Source organism: Gobio gobio (genome assembly GCF_949357685.1).
Source record: "Gobio gobio genome assembly, chromosome: 15".
NCBI classification, from domain to species: Eukaryota; Metazoa; Chordata; class Actinopteri; order Cypriniformes; family Gobionidae; genus Gobio; species Gobio gobio.
The window spans coordinates 47002800-47023203 of record NC_137108.1 but is presented as its reverse complement, the minus strand read 5'-3'; the positions used below and the strand labels follow the sequence as shown (position 1 = coordinate 47023203).

Genomic DNA, 20404 nt, shown 5'->3' with positions numbered 1-20404 from the left:
TCTGCATAAATGAATTATAAATAAACATAAAAAACTAGTAGGCTATTTGCAGTATATTAAATAGTTTTTGAGCTGATTATTTTGCACTGAAATGAGTCTGACACACGAGTCTGTCAGCTCTGACAGCGTTGCATCACATGCACCTGCGCAATATCATAGCCTATGATTTCCCAAAATATAGTACTATTGTCAACTAGATATCATCACAAGAACTTTTGAGGAATATGCAACATAATTTAGACAATTGTTTTTGTCATATGTATTATAATAACTGACAGACAGTATAATTTCAGCCGCTCTGTGCAGCTCGAACAGGATCAGCTGAGCTCAGCTTCGCGGCTGAGAAACGAATAGACTATTAACTTAAAGCTTTTACTCTTAAACACAAAAGGCACGTCCACTTTAATAAAAAATGAATATTTATTAAACAAGCCAGATCAAGAGCAGAAAAAACGCTCACAATTAAATAAATAATATAAGTTACAGAAAACTAGCCTTCTTCAATCTGTCTCTTCTCCAGTGGGTTGGGCTAATCCAAAAGTGAAAACAATGGGGGTGTTTTGAAGACAGACTGATACCTGTGAAACAGGGCTGCTCTGAAAACACCCCCATTAGCAATTAGTGCTTTCCACCTGATGAAATGAACGCGGCGCGGCAAAACTGATGAAATGAACGCGGCAAAACTGATGAAATGAACGCGGCAAAACTGATGAAATGAACGCGGCAAAACTGATGAAATGAACGCGGCAAAACTGATGAAATGAACGCGGCAAAACTGATGAAATGAACGCGGCAAAACTGATGAAATGAACGCGGCAAAACTGATGAAATGAACGCGGCAAAACGGACAGTACAGATCCACTTTTGCGGCACGACTGAAGCGTGGTGTTGTGACGCTTCCCCTCATGTGTATGTTGATGGGCGTTCCTCAAGTTTACCGCTATGGGTGTGCGTTTGAGCCAGCGGGGAATGAAAAAAAAGGACCGGCGAGAGACTTCTCTTCGCCAGTTGGTTGGGCTAATCCAAAAGAAGTGAAAACAATGGGGGTGTTCTGAAGGCAGACTGAGACCTGTGAAACAGGGGTGCTCTGAAAACACCCCCATTAGCAATTAGTGCTTTCCACCTGATGAAATGAACGCGGCGCGGCAAAACTGATTAAATGAACGCTGCAAAAAATCGACCAATCAAAATTTTGGTCGAGCCAGAACGTATCGACCAATAATCGACTGGGAGATTACAGCCCTAGACAGCAGCCTAATAAACCTTTCTGTCGTCTAAGACTGTATGAACAGAAATTAGTTATTTTGCTGCTTATTGCACTTCAACAGTTTAAAATGACTTGTTTCTATACCACAACGCATGTAAACGATAAGCTTTCGTGACCATGCAGTACAGCAATGTCATGTGAGCGATAGAGACGATACTCTAAAATCTCTCTAAAACACACTCTTGACAGGAGTCGTGAGATTATTCACCTTCCGTGAGTTATGAGGAGCTCCATGGCCTCTTCCACACGAGCTCTGAGTGAGTCTTCACTGGCCAGAAGCAGCAGCAGCTGAGCAGGAGAGAGTTCCAACAGCATCCCAGTGATTTTACTGGCAAATGCCTGTAGAGAAAAGCACACCACATAAACGCACATCACACACTAAATCATCTTTTCAAAAGCCACATCTGCAGATCGTTGTACTGGTTTGTACCGGCTGCATGGCGTGCACTCGTGGGTACAGTCTCTCCCCTAGAGCCTGTCTGTGAGCCGGCAGCGGCTCCGGTTCATCACTGGGGTTCCCTTCTGATGCGGGTCTGAACGGCCGTGTGTCAATTGACAGCTGTCTCCTCGAGTCCCTGCAAAACCATAAATATAAATTAAACGTAAATAAAAACCAACCAAACCATGTTTTATATGCCATTTTATCTTATTAAATAGTAGGGATGCTCATATTGACCGTTTAACCGTTAACAGAAAGTAAGAATTTTGACCGATTAATACTATCAGTTAACAGGTTTAAAAGGTTTTATTTTTTGGTTTGCTGCATGGTTAAAGAGAAATATGCTATATTTGCTAACTCACGGGACGCGTTTACACATGCCTACACATAAATTATTATTATTTTTTTTTAATCTCTGTATTCCCGGGGCATCAGTGCCATCTGAAGCCTTGTTTAAGGCTTTTTGTAGTGTTGTTTTCATAAGTTTACTAAAGTAAACATTGTCACATACTCGCTGCGGTTTCCTGATGGTTTATAGAACAATTACTCCGAGTCGCCCTCTGTCGTTTCAAAGAATAGCACAACGGCGAGCGCGTCGAGGATAAACACGGAGCCAGATGAAAGTATAAACAAGGCTAGAGAGGGCGTTTTCTGCCACGGGTCTAACTGTCAACAGGCTGCTATCCAGACTAACCCCCACATCACGTAGACATGTTACTTAAAAAAAAACAAAAAACATACAAGGTGTGGATTGAGGTAGGCCTGCTATTTTTTTTTTGACAAAAGAAAACAATTCCAGTTCTTCAAAGCTTCAAACGGATTCAGTCCGTTTTCGTTTTGTCATCTTAATTTGGCAATTATTTAAGTGAAAAATATTTAGTGTAGGCATTTTTATTTTATGCTTTTATTTATATTTTATTCAGTTTTTCTGTAGTCAGAAACGCTGCAGGTGCGTGAACACTTGATAATGTGTGAGCCCAGGTTCTGTTGTTGATCGGTTCTGTATGCTGCTGTTTGCACGGTAAAATAAACCAGTGAAAAAAGCGTCTTTTTAACAGGTCACAGACACTCGTCAATTGTATTTTTATATTATTATAATCTTATCAGTTAACGGTTAATAATCAGATAATGAGTGGCGGTTATCGGTCAGGAAAATTAAGCGAAATGAGCATCCCTATTAAATAGTTTTAGGAATGCACCAATCATGATTTTTCAGGGCAGACTGTCGATTTTTTACAAGCAAATGGGCCGATTCCGCTATCGGTTGCAGACAAAAATCTGTAGCCATGTGAAAAAGAGAGGCAACGACTGCATTTTCACGATCACGATCCAAACAAAGATGCATGTAACATTAGCAGTTGTTTTTTATTTAAATTAGATTGTATAATTTGAAGATTTAAAGCAAAAACAAATTGGTCTGACTTTAGTTTTGTTAAAATTATACTACATAAAACATATCTGTACAAAGCAAACAACAGAGATATTCATAAAGATTCTAAGAGTCCTCTCAGAAAACTCCTAATTTAGCTTAAACTTTTACGTAGGAGTCTTCGCTTAAGAGCTATTCGAGACCGATCTGAGAGCAACTCTGAGCAAGGAAAATACAAAAACTTTTATCTTAGTGAAGAGGCGGAGCTGACCGTTGCTATGTATGACACAGTCTTTTGAAGACTGTGATTGGTTGGTTGTCCAAAAAGGGGAAAAAAGGACCGCTTTTAAGTATAGGGTCTATTCTAAGCCTTCACTTTGAAATTACAAGTGCAAATTGTCCTATTTTACCATTCTCTCTCACTCTCTCTCACACACACACACACATTATATATATGTATATAAATAATTTTATTATTTACCATGCTGTTAATTTTCTATAAGGTATTTGATTGGCTTAGAGCTATAAACATTGTTCCACTCTTTCCAATTACACTGATTGCTGGCATGTCTATTTAATTGGTGGTTTGAAAGTTGGGTTTAATGCAACAAACATGATCCCTGCACGATCTAATCTACAGCGTCTTATTAAGTCACTGTCATCCATTGTCTGCAACATTTCTTCTCCCTCTTCATCTTTCTGCCATTTTCTCCACTGCTAAAGAAACTCTTAAGCCTCTTAAAAGTCCTCGTCCGTGCTCCTAACAAATTTGACCTTAAGACCTCTTTTAAGGGTTAAGATGCTTTCTTAATTACTTTTTTCTTTACAAGGATTTTTTAGTTAATTTTCAGAGTAAACGCTCACATTTCAAAGAATTTTCTTACAATTTTGTTACTAGGAGCTACTCTTTGCATCAAGATTCTTTATGAATACGGGCCCAGATGTCCATTAAACTAATGATATTGCTTTTACTTATTTTGCCAGAAAATACATCATGAATATTTGATATTTGTGGCTCAGCAGAGAGGTTTAGGTAAAGTCACCTGTCACGGTCTCGTCTGGATGCAGCTCTCAGTCCTCCGCTCCTCCTCTCGCGCTCACGGTCTCGGTTCCTCAGCCGCTGCATAAGATCTGCAAACATGCACAGAAAACCTGAGCATTTATCCTTGAAAAACAATCCAATAAAAACAAAAAAGTACTAATGAAAACCATTCACCATCCCATAAAATGGCCTGTCAAAGAAAAGAAAAATCAGAAGGAAATGGATACATACTGCTAGCCTGCATTCCCTTGCTGACGCTCTGTACACAGTCCAGATTGGGCAGCTTGTCATTGGACAGGAAAGCCTGTGCAATAGCCGTATAAAAGCTCCGTGCCACTCCGCTGCCCTCTCCTGGTTCATCCTTAAAAGTCACTTTTACACGATGCACGGCCATGGGCGTAGTGGTGCAGCGACGGCCAAAGTGGGCATTGAGCTGCCGCATAGTCTGCTGGATGAGCTGCTCTCGGTCACGGTCCACCTCCAGGGCCAGATCACGTGACTGCAGGTTCCTCAGCTTTTCCATCTCACGCCGAAACTTGGATTCCTTCACCTCAAAACCACCCAGTTCGGTCAGGATCTGCAACGTTCAGAGCAAAGTAGATGTTTAGAACAACTCTTTTATTTTCTTGTTTATTGAACAACTTTTCTGGCGATTATTTTGGTGATTAATCTGATTAATCTATCGCTTTCTGCTAAAAAAAAAAGGAGCTGTACTTACAGATCCCGGTTCTGCGCCCACATCCTCCATGAAGACACGGCCAAACAGCTCCAAAGAAAGCCGCCAGCGGCCCAGCAGCATGTCGTGAGAGATCACCATCCCCATAAAACTACAGTGTGGACTGGAGGAAACAAACAAGAATCATTAGTCACATCACTCACAACCCTCAAATGAATCTATAAATGTTATTACTTACATAAATGTTGGAAGGGGTGGGCCATCGCTCTCTGTCAGACCAATCTCTGCAAGGAGGCTGCTCTTTAGCTGGGCCGCTAGATCATGGGGTGAAGGGCCTGGTTTAGATGCATCCATATCCTGCTCTGCAGTCGGCTGCTCCTCGCCACCCCTCTGCCGAGACTCCATACTCATCACGTTCTTCATGTTTGCCGAATACGACATCTTTGTGGGTAGAATCTGGGATGAGAATTACCCATAATACAAATATTGTAAAAATATTGCTATATTGCTCATTTTTGAGACCTGATCAGAGAAGCATTTTTGACCGCACTGGGAAATTATTTAACTTCAGTTTGTGTTTAAATTGAAGCTGTCAAGCGTTTAAAATGTTTAAATCTAATTACATTTTCGAATGAATTACATGTGCCAATTAATTAAACGCAAATCAAATTTGGTTAAGAAATTCTTCCCTAAAGATCAAGTCATTGTGTTATATGAGAAAAGCATCAAATAGACATTACAAAAAGTATCTTTATGAAGAAATATTAATTCAACAGAATTTATTACACAAATGTTTAGGCTACAATGGACTTTTTTTCAGAAGCTGAATTGGTATTTAGATATATTTACAGACTAAAACAGTTTCGTTACCAACATTCTTTCAAATATCTTTAAACGTTCCACAAAAGAAAGAAAGTCATAAATGTTTGAAATGACATGAGGGTGAGTAAATGTAAATAAATTTTTTTAATTGTTGGGCAAACTATCCCCAAAATATGATTTTTTTTTAAATGAAATTATAGTCTAAATAAGAAACTAAAACTGCCAGTAAGCGGCGGTAAATCTCCAAGTCATTGAGTCATTCATTTGATTTGTTCAAACAGCTGATTCATTCAGGAATCAAGTAAATGGCTCTCTTTATGAATGTGCCATTGAATTATTGGTTCACTAGATTGATTCGCTCAAAACACGGATTCATTCAAAAGAAAAGAAACACCGCTGTGTGTTTCTCAGAGATGCACAACAGTTCTGTTTTAGCTTTATAGGTAATATTTTTGTTGGTAAAATTTAGCAAAAAACTGACAATATTTTGTGTAAAATATAACAATATTAACTTACTGATTTTATACAACAGTCTAATAAATAAAATCACATTTGCACTCGTGCTATTCAGGCCAAAAACAGCGAGTTAGTTGTTGCCCTGCATCATGTTCATCAATAATTAATTCTATGAAATGTAAGATGACCTATGTAGGTCTGGGGCGTGCGTTAAATAATTTTAAAACGTTATTTTTCCATAACCAATTATTGTGTGTTTATATAAAATGTATACATTTACTTATTAAGGGTGTAACGATAACACTCATGTCACAATTCGATACAAATCACAATACTGTACTCACGATAGGTATCGTGATATTTGAAGCCAAAATAAAGAGGTTTTTTTGTACTTTATTATTTAAATTATAATATTATTTTATTATTATCATCATCAGAACTCACAAATATTCCCTCATTGCATTATTACAGTATATTCAACATTATATATAGCCATTTAATGTAGTAATGTCACTGAAACTAAACAGTGTAAACTTGACAGATCTCTTAAGCCACGCGTGCGCACAGTCTCCCTGTGCTTGTTATGTTCTGTAAAATGGTACTAAATGTTAAGCTCATCCAACTTCATTTACTCACTCTTACTGTATTTCTTACTCTCTTACTTTACTCACGTCCGTATTTACCACAGTGTGTGCATCTTTTAAATCTGTTCATCATATAAAGCCATCGTGTCTTTTCAGAAGACTTGGATTAGACACTCAATTAGTTATTTTTATGATGCCTTTATGACATTTTTGGATCTTTTATGTACTAGAGGAATGGACTTCAAATGGAGGGACAGACTCTCACGTTTTATAAAATATATAATTGTGTTTGGAAGTTAAATGAAACGCCAAGAGGGTGAGTAGATGACAATTTACATTTTGGGTAAATTATACCTTATAAATACAGCATGTTGCGCTTCGGATAAAACAGCTCTACATCACGAATCATATGTAGTTCACATCAACGATATGTCGGCGCATTTTTTATATTGCGATTTTTACATCGATTAACGATGTATTGTTACGCCCTATTACTTATTTATATTAAATGAATAACAATTTTTGAATAAAGTAAATATTAGAATAAAACCAAAACTAAAGCTAAAACAGAAATAAAAAAAATGTAAATGGGAGTTTTATGGTGAATTTAGCTTGAGATGGCACAAAGCAATATATCATCACTTAAGGGCATTATTTGTCTGACAGTTTAAAAACACAGACATTGTACATTTTTGAAATCAGTTTTTAATACTGAAAAAACTCACCAAGCTTCAGTATTGTGAGTAAGTATGCGGCCATATTTACCTGCAAACAATTCATGTCCACAGTCAGATCCGTGAGGCCCTTACTGGCCATGTACGAGGATGAATAGAGACCCTGACTTGGTCGTCCAAACAAGTCCTCCTTTCTGGCATTGGGCTGTGAGATGAAGAGGAAAAAAAGCAGTGTTGAACTCAACCATCTGCACTGACATCACAAACCACCTCTGACAGAAGTGACAACACCGTTATAGGGCATTACAGACCTGCAGGAGATGCGGCTGGTCAGCCAAAGGAATGGCCTCAGCTAGAGGTACTTCAAAAGGATTAGGAGGGATGCATCCCAGGAAGGTCATGGAGTCAGAGCGGCGGAAAAACGGATGGTGCTGTCCTGTCTCAGCAGGTACTGGCTCCTCGTCCTTATCCTGCAGGGTGGAGCCTGTGCAGTCGAGAGTAACAAAGCAGTTTGATTTGACAGCAGGAAACCAGCACTGCAAACACCTGCGAGTTTCGCTTGTGATGTACATGCACAGCATCAACAGAAACATTTTCACGCTGAACTCACTCTGATTGGTGTCCTCATCGTTCTCATGCTCAGAGTCCTCATTGTCCAGCCCGAGTTCAAGCAGTTCACGATTCCTGAGGTAGGATGAAAAAAAAGTACTTCGATATCTCACTAGGGCTGGGCAATATCTCCAAAACTCTTGTAAACATAAAATTAATCAACATCAAGAAGTGGGTGTTTTCAATACATAAAATTACATAAAATGTTTTCCAGATAAATTCAATTTCACTAGTCAGTTATTGGACAAGTCGAAAATCGCACCCCCACAGTTAATACTTTTAACCCAGTTTAAAGAAAAAACTAATTAGAAATAGATTATGGTTGACTTAAAATGTATATTTTTGCCAACTAAAATGAAGCTGAAATAAAATAAACTAAACTTTATTGCAAATCAAATTTAAATAAAGTGTAAGATGAAGTACTAAAATTACTAAAACAAAATAAATAAATAAATTAAACCTCGACAGAAACTACTGAACAATTACTCAAATTAAAGTAATAAATTCTAAAAAATACAAGCCAATTCAAAATAGTAATAAAACTTTAACAGCACATAAATAATAGTAAAAGAATACTGTCAAATACCATCAAAATTTAAGCTTTAAGCTATAATTCATTAGGGGTGTGACGAGATCTCGCGAGACTAAACTGTGACGAGATTTCCCGTTGAGGTGAAAAGCAGTCTCATGTCATATTGTCATGACAGGGCGTGAGGGTGAAGTTAGGATAGAATAGCAGGGTTCCCACTCTTTTTCAGCAACCATTTTCCAGTACTTTTCCAGGACATTTTAAATTTTACGACTTTAATAAAATTTAACTTTAATAAAGGCAAGGCAAGGCATGACTTTCTCACAATTGCGAGTTAACATATTTGTGATATAAACACGAAAATTGTTTTTTTCTCAGAATTTTGCTTTATAACTTGCAATTGCAGTTTAGATCTCACAATTCTGAGAAAAGTCAGAATTGCAAAATATAAACTCGCAACTGCGCAAAAAGGTCAATTGTGAAGAAAAGACTTGCGAGTTTCTATCATGCAATTCTAACTATATTTTGCAATTCTGACTTTATTACACACAAATGTGACTTTATATCAAAATTATGTGATTAGGTAGCAGCTTACCAGTTAACATTCACTGCATACATTTGAGCAGTTAATAGCATTAGCTAACTGCTGCAAGTGGCAACACAAGACTAAACATCATTATTCAAAATACTACTCACACGTATCAAATCATGTGCTTTCTGCAACTAGCGCAAATTGTTTGGGCCAGCGATAAACTCTTTATACTCTGCTAAAGAAATAACTTTTTTTTAAAAAGAATTTTCCCATGCAGACAACAACAAGAATTTCCAGGACATTTTACATTTTCTCTAATTTTCCATGTGTTTTCCAGGACTGGAAAATTTGTCATCAACTTTCCAGGTTTTCAAGGTTTTCCAGGACGAGTGGGAACCCTGAATAGGCCAACACTACGTTTACATTACGCATCCACTCTAGTTTTGATTTGTATATAAATTAAACCAATATAAATGTAAAATAAGTGTGCTATGAGTGCGTGTTACGTGTTAGTGAAGTGCTCGCATTGAGCGTGTGTACGAGTGTGTGTTACATGTTAGTGGACTACACAGTGGCGGAGAATTCGTTACGCAGCAGAAGCTCAGACTTATATTTTAAAATGTGCGTTCAGCACCACCACTGTGAAAATTTATATTCACAGAGTATGCGCGATTGCAAAATTTATATTGAAAGTAAACAGGAGTGCGCATTCAAACACGATTTCAATACGTTACCGCTGTTTGAAAGCGGCTCCCTGAGGGACGGGAATATCTCCCAATATAATCTCGTTGTAACCATCTCTTAGCTCTGCATCATGCTTGAAGAAAAATGTGGTCTGTATTTGCACTTTGAATATTGAGTACTGATGGATTATGGTATTATGGTTATTGGGTAACATTTTACAATAAGGTTCATTAATTAACATTAGTTAACTACATTAGTTAACATGAACTAATAATGAATTGCACTTATAAAGCATTTATTCATCTTTGTTCATGTTAATTTCGACATTTACTAAAGCAGTATTAAAATCTTGTTAACATTAGTTAATGCACTGTGAACTAACATGAACAAACCATGAACAGCTGGATTTTTATTAACTAACGTTAACAAAGATTAACTAATGCTGAACAGAGGTGTTTTTCATGGTTAATTCATGTTAACTAATGCATTAACTACTGTTAACTAATACAACCTTATTGTAAAGTGTTACCGGTTATTGTTTCCACTTAATATCTATGATCAATTTGTGGGAAGGAGTTCAGTTAGGAGGTCAAAAGAAGCTCATGTGCAGTTCTAAGGTCTGAAAAGACAATCTTACAGGAAAGAAGCCAGTCATTTGAGTTTTTGGCAAAACCTTTACAGTGCTTGAGCATTGTTGTCTTTTACTGCAAATGATAATTCATACTCAGAAAGTAGAACTGAAATTACACCCATTACAAGATGATGAGTTAAAACACTTCAAATTCACCTGGAAACTATTTTTCTTGTCATGTATTTCATCATTGAGGATTTCTTAAAAATACTATGTAAAAATCTCGTTCTCGTCTCGTGAGATAAGCGTCTCGTCACACCCCTAATAATCATCCATATTAAATATAACTTCCAAAATGATAATATGGGTAGTTTACCTCTTCCTGTCAATCTGAGTGGTGTCGAGTGTTGTCTGCAGATTCATGGCTTTAATCCAGTAGATGAGGGCCTGGAAGACGTAAGCCACGTGTTTGAGCGAACAAACGTCCAGCACAGGCAGAACGTCTGAATGCTCGTCATTATGGGAACGCATCAGAGACAGGGCGTAGTTCAGGAAGTCTCCTCGAGCTGACATCATCCCCTGACGAGCAGTCAAAAGTGTTGCGGCACGCCTGAAGCAAAAAGTATGAAATTATTCGATGACAATTGCGTGCTGCAGGGATAACACATTATTGCAGGCCAAAACCTAGAAACATTTCAAGGCAAGGATTTCAAGACTAAAGACAATGTGTTTTTGATAAAATGCTTAAGATATATTCATGTTTTATTCTACAACATAAAACACATCAGAAATACCCCCTTGTGGTTTTTTAAAGCTTTTACATGTCTTGAAAAAGGCAGTTGCAAACAAGTGGCTAAATGGGGCTACAGACATTTCTGGGGACATTAAACGGTAAACTCACAAGCCGCTTTTGCAGCCTCGATGCGTTTAAAATCATGCTCTTGCAAACTAGGGCTGTGCTCAGAATATCGATACAACAATACATCGTCATGAACTCCTGACGATGCGCTTGATACAGCAGCTGCCATATCAATACTGTCTGCTTTTGAATGTAATCAACGTGACGCGAGCAAGACATTCAAAATGGAGAAGAGGTTTTCAGTTAATGAATGAATGGAACATTGCAGCGCCTAACATCCATTAAATAGCAATACTCTTTGTGCTTTGTCGCTATTGATATAAAAAAAGTCTCAGATTTCAAATTACGTCCATTTTATTACAAAATTCAAAAACATAAATACCGTTTTGGCGCTGTGGCGTGAGATCGCTTTGGTGCAGCTCAGCTCTAGAGAAGCAAGAAGCGGCCACTCGCAGCGAATTTGAACGGATCTTTTCTTCCACCTTACTACTTAATACCAGTTACAGCGCGAAATAAGCATGAACGAACATTTGAACGGGTTTTAAAAGATACAAAAAAAAAGAAAAAAGGCGTCAGTAAAACAGCTTGTAAACAATGTCATGTAACGTCACATTTACCACAGAAAAAATATAGAAAAGCTAGAAAAATGTACTCTAGAGAGGAGAATTTTGCTAAATATATGCAACATATTCCATATTCATTATAATTTTTTATGTTCTTCAATATTTAATGCATGTTTTAATTAATCTGGCATGTTTTTATGACAGCCACCATTTAAATGTTTATATTTAAAAAAAATATGTATATGATTATGTAATTTGTAAAGTTAATATTATAACTATTAATATTAAAAAAACGTGTAATTTAGATGTTTGTACAAATCAATTCATTTTCACCTTTAATATTATAGTACAACTGACTCCCATAGTTTACAGCATTAGTTAAGAGATTTGTTTTCACAAATTTGCTTTAGATTTATCGCGAGATTTGTTTTAAAATTTGTTTCCAAAATTTGCCATGTATGGTACCTGATATATACAAAATAATCAATATTGAACTCAGCCTTTCCAGTTTTTTTTTTTGTGAAAATTTATTTATTTCATTTAACGTTATTCAATAAACAGAAATTACTGGTACTAAACTCTGCACAAAAGAAATTTAATTCCAAATTGATCCATATCGTGATACGTATCGTATCGTGACAATCAGTACGTTTACATGGACAACAATACTCCGATATTAATCTGATTAAGACCATACTCTGATTAAGAAACTACCATGTAAACAGCGATTTCTAATTACCTTAATCCGGTTAAAGCCATACTCGAATTAAACAAAAATCGAATTAAGACATGTGGAGTATGCCTATTTTAGTCGCATTATCCAAGTGCATTGTAGACATGTACACACCTTAATCTAACTATTAACGTCGTGTATGAGTTTTCGCCGCATTTTGTGACAGGACACACACACTAGGCACACACACCAGGCAAGTGCAGAGGGGAGGGCTTTGGGGGCTCGTATCAAAAGTATATAAAGTGCCCCTCTAAACAATCATCAATAATATTGTGACAAATAAAACAGAATTTGGATTATAATTAATATAACCGCGCGTACAAAACAGTAACAATGCGCTCAAATTCCCGTTTATCTTTTACGTATCTTTCAGTCTGAAATGTCGTTGCCATGACGTGTTGCTATGGTGCGTGACTGCGTGTCTTGCTTGACTGCTCACTCGGACACGGCCTCCTCTATATTTTTTTTTCTTTGTGTTGTAATAATTCTGCTCATTGTAAAAGTAAAATACAATACGTTTGTATCTGTAATCCCAGATTCATAATTGTCTGCTTACAACAGCGGTCGGGAACCTCTAGGCTCGCGAGCCATATGGCCATTCAGTGAGCGCTTGTGGCTCGATGGCAGAAAAAAACAATCCAAACAATCACGATTTTGAAACCTTAATTTTCATCATTTATCAAAGCTATTATTCGAAATGTTGGCTGTCAAGAAGGAGGCAAGATGGGCAGTGTCTCTTAAAAAAAACTGAAAGACACAATATATAATATTACAAAAAATAAAACTATATATATATATATATATATATAAAATTACATTAAAAAGTATAAAAGTCACTCGTTTTTATAAAGTCACACTGTAAAGGTAAAGTTACAGCGGGTTGCCTGAGCCCATTGATTTGAACAGACTTACGAAAGTCGCGCTATGATTGGACGCCGGACAGCGTAGCGTGGCATGGGTACGTAATGACGTACTATTAATCGAGCTATGTTCTGTAACATGTAAAACGGGAACATGAACGTAATATTCTAAAAGCAACTCATGTAAACGCCTTAATCAGATTATTGTCTTATTCAGAGTAAGGTCAATAATTAGATTACTGCTGTCCATGTAAACGTAGTCATTGTTGGAGATACACAGCCCTATTGCAATCTATTCCGACTTTCAGATTTTAAATGAGTTGTCGGAAGCTTAGTGATGGTGATGTTAAGTCATGTGACCAATGCAGTTCCATTTATAGCCTACATTTAGCTTTTTACTTCTGCTGATTGTATTTAGGCTTCACAATTCATTAAAGCTGTGTTCATTTGTGAAGATGGTCATGATGAACAAAACATGTATGATTAATAAATGTTGGTCACAGAGCGTATTTTTTGCAAATGGAAAAAAAATTGACGAGAGAACCACAGAAAATAAAAACGTGCAAATTTTCACTTCATGCCGACTTGAAAGAAATGATTCAATTTCAACTGCCCACGGGTCTTACCTTCGACCTTCAAGTGTACGGAGACTGGCCTCCTCTCGTGCAGTCATGCGCTCCCTGCGGCCTGTGTGTTGTGAAGCGTGCAGCGGGTGGCTGGGGTGACCAGGATCCCCGGCTGATGACAGAGCCGAGCCATAACGCAGCTGCGCTTCAGTGGAATCCATGATGGACACCATCCAGTTCCAGGTGGGGATCAACTTATCCTCCACAAAGTTCTGAAAAACGACATGATTCTGTTATACTTTTCCATTATTGCAGTCCGGGTTTGCTTTGGGTAAAGATCGAACGCCTCACCTGCAGATTGACAGCATCCTGATAGGTGAGTTTGACGGCAGCGGGGTACTGCGAGTAGACCAGGTGGTTGTATTTGGGTATGAGGCTCATGAGGTCGGAGATCTGCCGGATGACGATGCTGTAAGCTCTAGCCAGGCTGCTGGCAGACGTCAGGTAGCTGCTGGAGTTACTGGCCTCCAGGGCTGCGGCGGCAGCTGCTGCGCTGGTGCTGATGGCGCTGCTCCGTCGCAGGTTTGAAGGATCAATGTAGATGAGGCCAGTGGAGCTCGCTGGAAGATACGTTAAAATTACTGTCACTAATAGTATAAATAAAAACAACAAGTAGCTTTATATCATCTGAAAGTGACACATTCCAAAGTGACTTATATAATGCAATTAAATGGTCATGAATCCCTACACTACATTTCCTGAGATTTTAACCTTGTTGAACATGATAAGTTTTATTTATATGTTGTGTTTAATGGTAAATTGCAGCGAGCATTTGTGGGAAGTTCTGATGCTTTTAACTCAATGAGAGCAAAATAAAAGTGTATGTATCAAAGCTGTTGCTGTGTTATTGTCAGTCTCCCCTCTTCACTCCATGGCTTACCACATCCACTTTTATAGTATTTTTCAAAACTGTTGCGAGAACCGACTGGTGTTGAAACTGGGTTTCATGACCCTTTAACAATCGCCATGAATTAAAAAGTTTGTGCTTTGTGCACGTTTTGCGTCATTGATGTTAATTGCATTATAAGTCACTCTTAAATATATTTCACAATAAATAAGTGTCACAATTTCTGCTGACAGATTCCAAAGCGACAATTATAATGCAATTAATGTCAAATTAATTGCAAAACAGTATAGCGTATTTCCAACACACCAACACTTTTGCTTAAAATAAATTTGTTTAGGCTTGGTTTATAAAAAAATATATTTATAATGAATGTCACTATATTTATATTTTACCTGCTCTGTTCCGAAAACCGTAAAATGTAACAAATTCATGCTTAGTGTTTATAATGTTTGTGATAAGGTCTCATTTGTTAACGCATTAGCTAATATAAACTAACAATGAACAATTTATTTTTAAAGCATTTATTAATCTTTAGTTTAAAAAAAGAAGAAGTAAAAAGTGCATTAACTATTAAAATTAAAAGATTTATTTTTTGACAATGTATTAGTACATGTTGAAATTACCATTAGTAAGAATAATAAATACTAATAAATAAAAATAACAAATGCTATTTTACTATTGTTCATGGTTAGTTTGTGTTAAATAATATAGTTAATGTTAACAAATGAAACCTTATTGGTGAATTATTTACCAAGTTTTACATCATTTTTTCCCTCTCAACAATGCAATTTTGATATGGTGACTTATTTTCTGGAAAAAACTGTAGTGATTTTTTTTGAACAGGTGGTGGGAGACACTGACCAGCAGGTGTGGATGAGCTGGATGGGGCACCGCCAGCGGAGCGCTGGCTGGGTGTAGTGCGAACGGCCCACTGCATGGAGCGCGGTGCCTGGGCTGCACTGTTGGCGTGTGCTGAGCCCGTTGTCCTCTCCAGAGGCTCATCCAACAGGAAAGTCTCCTGATCCACATCATCACTCTGACTGCTGCTGCTGTCCGAGTCACTGGAGTCATTCGACTGGGAGTCGTCCTCAGAGAAGAAAGCAGGAACGCTGCTGGCACCTTCGGGAAAAAGACATTTCTCAGGTTATTCTAAAGTCAGCATCACAGATATTATGAAATGCATGCACACTTTATTCTAGCCTAATTTTTTTATGTTTTAAAGGTGAAGGGTTTTATTTTCCACATAGCATTTGCTAAACCAAAAGCACCCATTTTGGGCAGGTCTACATGTTTGTTTGATGAACATCAGGCAAAGCATCAGCCAAGAAATATCAACCTTTTGGCTACACTCAGGTATATAAAAAAATAATAATAATAATGCAATTTGATTAATGCACATTGTCCCTTCAAATAGTTTTTTTTTTATAAATGCTAATAAGTTTGGTCTGTAATTTCTGCCTGAAGTAGATAAGCAAGGGCATCTGATGTGAAAGAAAAAGAAAAACAGACTGGCAAACTCACTAAAATGTAATTCTACAGGTGCCACATGGACAAATTCAAAACAAAAAGCATTTAAAGCTCTTCTCTGAAGCCATTATAGCCTACTGCACGCTCAGTAGTTCATGTAGGTTAGTTGAGAGCGAGAAAAAAAGGGGAGACCATTTTATGGCATAATTGCGGCAATTATTAGTCAAATTGAAGCACCTGCTTCAGATCCAGCGGTGGCAGCAGTCACAACGCTTCTGCGGCCACTTGCATTGTCCTGGTTGCTATGGTTACTCTCACTGTCGCTCTCAGTCTCAGCAGCAGCCAACAAATCCAGCTCCATGTCACTGCCTGCAAGAAAAAGATTGTTTGTGAATTCAGCCTCATTTACAGAAGAAACGGTTGGCTTCTAGACAAAGACAACAAGCAGCACCAGTGTTTCTAACACTGGTCAATCCTTCCCTGATAATATCCATTGGCAATGGCAACTCTGTATAATGGTGCTCATCTGGAAATGTGTAGATGGCCAATTAAAAAATTGTGAGTCAATTTACTTATGTGGCAAGTAGCCATATAATAAGCGGGATGATATACATCCATCAGTCCACATTGTTGTCACAATATCGCGGGAGTTATTTTCTCTGGATTCAGTATTTTATGATGAACAGAACTTGTAAATGGTATGATTTAAAACATTGTTTTGTGTTTACCATCTTCATCGTGCTCATCATGTTGTCCTTCGGCCTCTGCGTTCTCCTCCCCCTGCTCCTCCTGGTCATCATGGTGATCTTCCTCACCTGCAACTCCCTCCACCACCTCTACCTGAACAGGTGAACAGCCATGTAGCATTTAGAGAACGAGCTTAAAGCCACCATTAAATCAGAATGGACATTTCTTATTTAAGGCAGTATTTATTATAAATGATTTATCGGTGCACAATTTTTTTTTATTTGTGTGCCTTCAGGGTTTTTCCTACATTGAACATTTTTTGGCGGCAGCCAAAACAAATTTTTGTCCCGCCAAAGCCTTATTTGATGAGTTATTGTGATTTATGAATGATGTAGAATAGATGCTGTGCTTGTGACTGAGTGTCAGAGAGAACGATCAGAGCTCCTCCCCCGCTCGCACTCTCTCTCTCTGTCTTCAGAATAAGCGTTCTTAGCTTTCTAATATTTCACATATTACGTTAATCAAAATCAAAAGGTCGGAAGACCGAATCCATGTTGCACGTGGCGCTATCAGACGATGTTTTCCTTTAATTACCGCTGGGTGTGAAATGCGCTCAAAAAACATTGACTCTTCTCTGACCAGCTGACATAAACCATACTTTCAATAAACGGGAAACAAATCCTATCCGGTTATGAGGTGTTTTCTGTGTGTTGACAAATCTTTCGCGATGTTCTAACAGACGGGATTCGCACACAAAGCGTCTGCTAATGTCAGATTCGCCATAATGACTCCTTTGAACCGAATAATTTTAACGACAGGTTAGAACTGATCAGTCCAACACTGAACTCATGAATCAGTTTAATCATTTACTCTGAACACATCTGAAATGAGAACAAGTGTGCTTACCCAATTTAGCAAGAGTGGGTGTAAGAGTTAGTTTTAATTATCCACAGTCTTTCAGCTTATTTATGTTCACAATGTGTAGTAAAATAAATAGCCTATAAATCACTTAGTTTAGACTGGAGTGAGGTGAACCCAGAACAAAGTTGTTGTTAGCTAGCTAATAATTTTAAGAAGTTGTAGCTATATGGCAGAAAATTAGGCTATTTGTTAATTTTTTTAATATTGATATGATTATATACCAAAACAATTATCAGTAAATAGTGTAAAAATGAGGAACAAAAACAAACATCAAGGTATCCCACATGAAAAAATACTATAGTATATTATATTATAGTATAGTATAGTAAAATTACTATAGTGTTTTTGAACCATACTATAGTAGATACTACAGTAAATTGTAGTATATTGTAGTATATTATAGTATTTACTACACTTTGTTAATTTACTGTAGTATATTTACTGTAGTATATTTACTATAGTACAGTTCAAAAACACTATAGTATAGAGTAATTTTACTATAATATACTATAGTATTTTTTCATGTGGGATCAAAATAAGATAAGCAAAAGTTACAAACTCTTTGAATTTATTTAAAATGTATTGTCAGTATTGCGCTTGCAGATCAAGTGGGTAGGGTACTTTTTTACTGTGCGTGCGTGTGCGTGTGTGTGTATGGATGACCATGTCTGTCAGCCACCACCGAAGACCATTTTTGACCCAGGAAAAACCCTGGCCTTGATCTTTAATATAAATAACTTCCCCCTCCCTCTTACAGCGACATTTCTTCTCTGATGATGTGTTTACTGGCGCAAGGGTGGGACAACCTATCACTCACATGAGATCGAAAGCAAACCACAACCATCCAAATCAATTCCCCATGGACATAATCAAGTAAAACACCCCTACTTTTGTTTGTTCCAGATGTAGTTTCAATCGGATATAAAAAAGATGATCGCAATATCCGTTTCATGCCAACTTTAAGGCAAACAAACAAACTAACCAAACAATATATTGGCCAGGGTAATAAAATGGCAAATATTTGGCATAGTTGTGCTACATGCAAGTGTAGGGCATCGCACCTCTTCTACGTCAGCAGAAACAATATCATCTTGCTCCTCGTCACGGCCGCGGGCCGTCTGGGACTGGCTGCTGCGGCGGGGCTGGGGGTTCCTGATGATGTACGAAGAGGCTGACTGACTGGAGCTGAGTAGCACAAGACAGCATCAGCATTAATGACAACTAGCATCAGTGTAAATTAGTAAAGTCCACTCAATTTTAATTGTCGTCATTCCAAACCTGCATGCATTTCTTTCGTCTGCTGAAAACAAAAGATATTTTAAAGAAGGTTAATAACCAAACAGTTTCAGTTCCCGTTGACTGGCATTGTATGGACAAACCTTACAATGGAAGTCTGTGGGAACCTAAACTGTTTAGTTACCAACTAAAATATCTTTTTTTTTGTGTTCCATAGAAGAAAATCATACACGTTTGGAATGACATGAGAGAGAGTAAATTATGACAGGATTTACATTTCTGGGTTAAATGTGCGGGCAAAACATATAATGCAATACAATGATGATTGAGAGATGTAAAAATAAACATTACTGAAAAGCATGTAGTTTCATATTTGATATTCAGATTTTAAAATGATGTATGGATAATCTCAGGCATTTTTACAAATATATTTTAATTCTAATTATTTTAGGTACTTTTTTAATCCATGAACACTAGTTTCGGTAAATAATTCTTTTTTTTAAAAATAAAATAAAATTATAAGTCGACTAAAGCATCCCTCACCTGCTGGACTGATCCGGGGAGGGTCGTGGTGGCAGAGGCTCCACAGAGAAGAGCTCCTCACTGCCCTGTACAGCATCGATGCTGGTACTGGCCAGAGTAAAGGGCGCTGTAGGGCGAGCAATACCCATGCGCACCGGCACAATAAGGGACTCCGCCACATTACAGAGCTCTTCCACTGCATACGGCAACAGCGCCTGGAAAACACGCCTGCACTTCCCAATGGGCTGAGGGATGAAGTTGCTGAAGGAAATACACAAGAGAGAATGTGAGCAGTGTGATTAAATTTTTCTCTTTAATGGCAAATATAATAGAGATGCAGCGAAGCATCGGGCAATTTTTGATCAATTTACAACTATTGGCTGTAAGCCATCAGCAATAGCAGGAAAAGGGCCGATATAACAAAACGATGGTTTATTAATTAACTGAGGCACTGAGCTGGCATGTCTGTTGCATAATCCAAAGTTTTTCTCTTGGTAAAATAATTAAATGCTTGCCAAAACAAAATTAAAACTGCACAAAATACAGCAGGACTCGACTGCTCAGGATCAGCATGCTTGCGAGAATTGAACTGCGCAACAGTCACTGTCCCGATTGGGCCAGTGCTGCATCTTCGCAAAACTTTATCCTTTGCATGTGGTTTTATACCTTGCGAGTTTAATATTCAAAATGCAAGACGCGAAAAAAAACTCAATTCTGCTCACTGTGTGAGAAGTTTGCACATCCATAGCGTGCGCCTGGAAAGCCACGTCTCAGACAGTGCGCAAATACTGAATGGAGTCGTCTTTCACTTCTAATTCACACATACTCT

General features: G+C 37.7%; 1 protein-coding gene across 14 annotated transcripts in view; it reads right to left on the bottom strand.

Moving 5' to 3' along the window:
- The window catches only part of ubr5 (ubiquitin protein ligase E3 component n-recognin 5), a 71077-nt gene that overhangs the window by 11216 nt on the left and 39457 nt on the right, over positions 1-20404 (bottom strand). For 7 of the 14 annotated variants that reach the window (XM_079837573.1, XM_079837583.1, XM_079837579.1 and 4 more), the window contains 16 exons: positions 19597-19836; positions 18879-19002; positions 16938-17049; positions 16447-16578; positions 15604-15861; positions 14187-14455; positions 13896-14107; positions 10631-10864; positions 7641-8013; positions 7421-7534; positions 5032-5249; positions 4836-4956; positions 4349-4694; positions 4119-4206; positions 1698-1842; positions 1476-1606 (listed from right to left, as the gene is read on the bottom strand). In XM_079837573.1, the coding sequence (XP_079693699.1) occupies positions 1476-1606; positions 1698-1842; positions 4119-4206; positions 4349-4694; positions 4836-4956; positions 5032-5249; positions 7421-7534; positions 7641-8013; positions 10631-10864; positions 13896-14107; positions 14187-14455; positions 15604-15861; positions 16447-16578; positions 16938-17049; positions 18879-19002; positions 19597-19836 (3117 nt within the window). The remainder of the gene's footprint in view (positions 1-1475; positions 1607-1697; positions 1843-4118; positions 4207-4348; positions 4695-4835; positions 4957-5031; positions 5250-7420; positions 7535-7640; positions 8014-10630; positions 10865-13895; positions 14108-14186; positions 14456-15603; positions 15862-16446; positions 16579-16937; positions 17050-18878; positions 19003-19596; positions 19837-20404) is intronic. The other 7 variants (XM_079837585.1, XM_079837574.1, XM_079837575.1 and 4 more) reach the window with 2 other exon arrangements.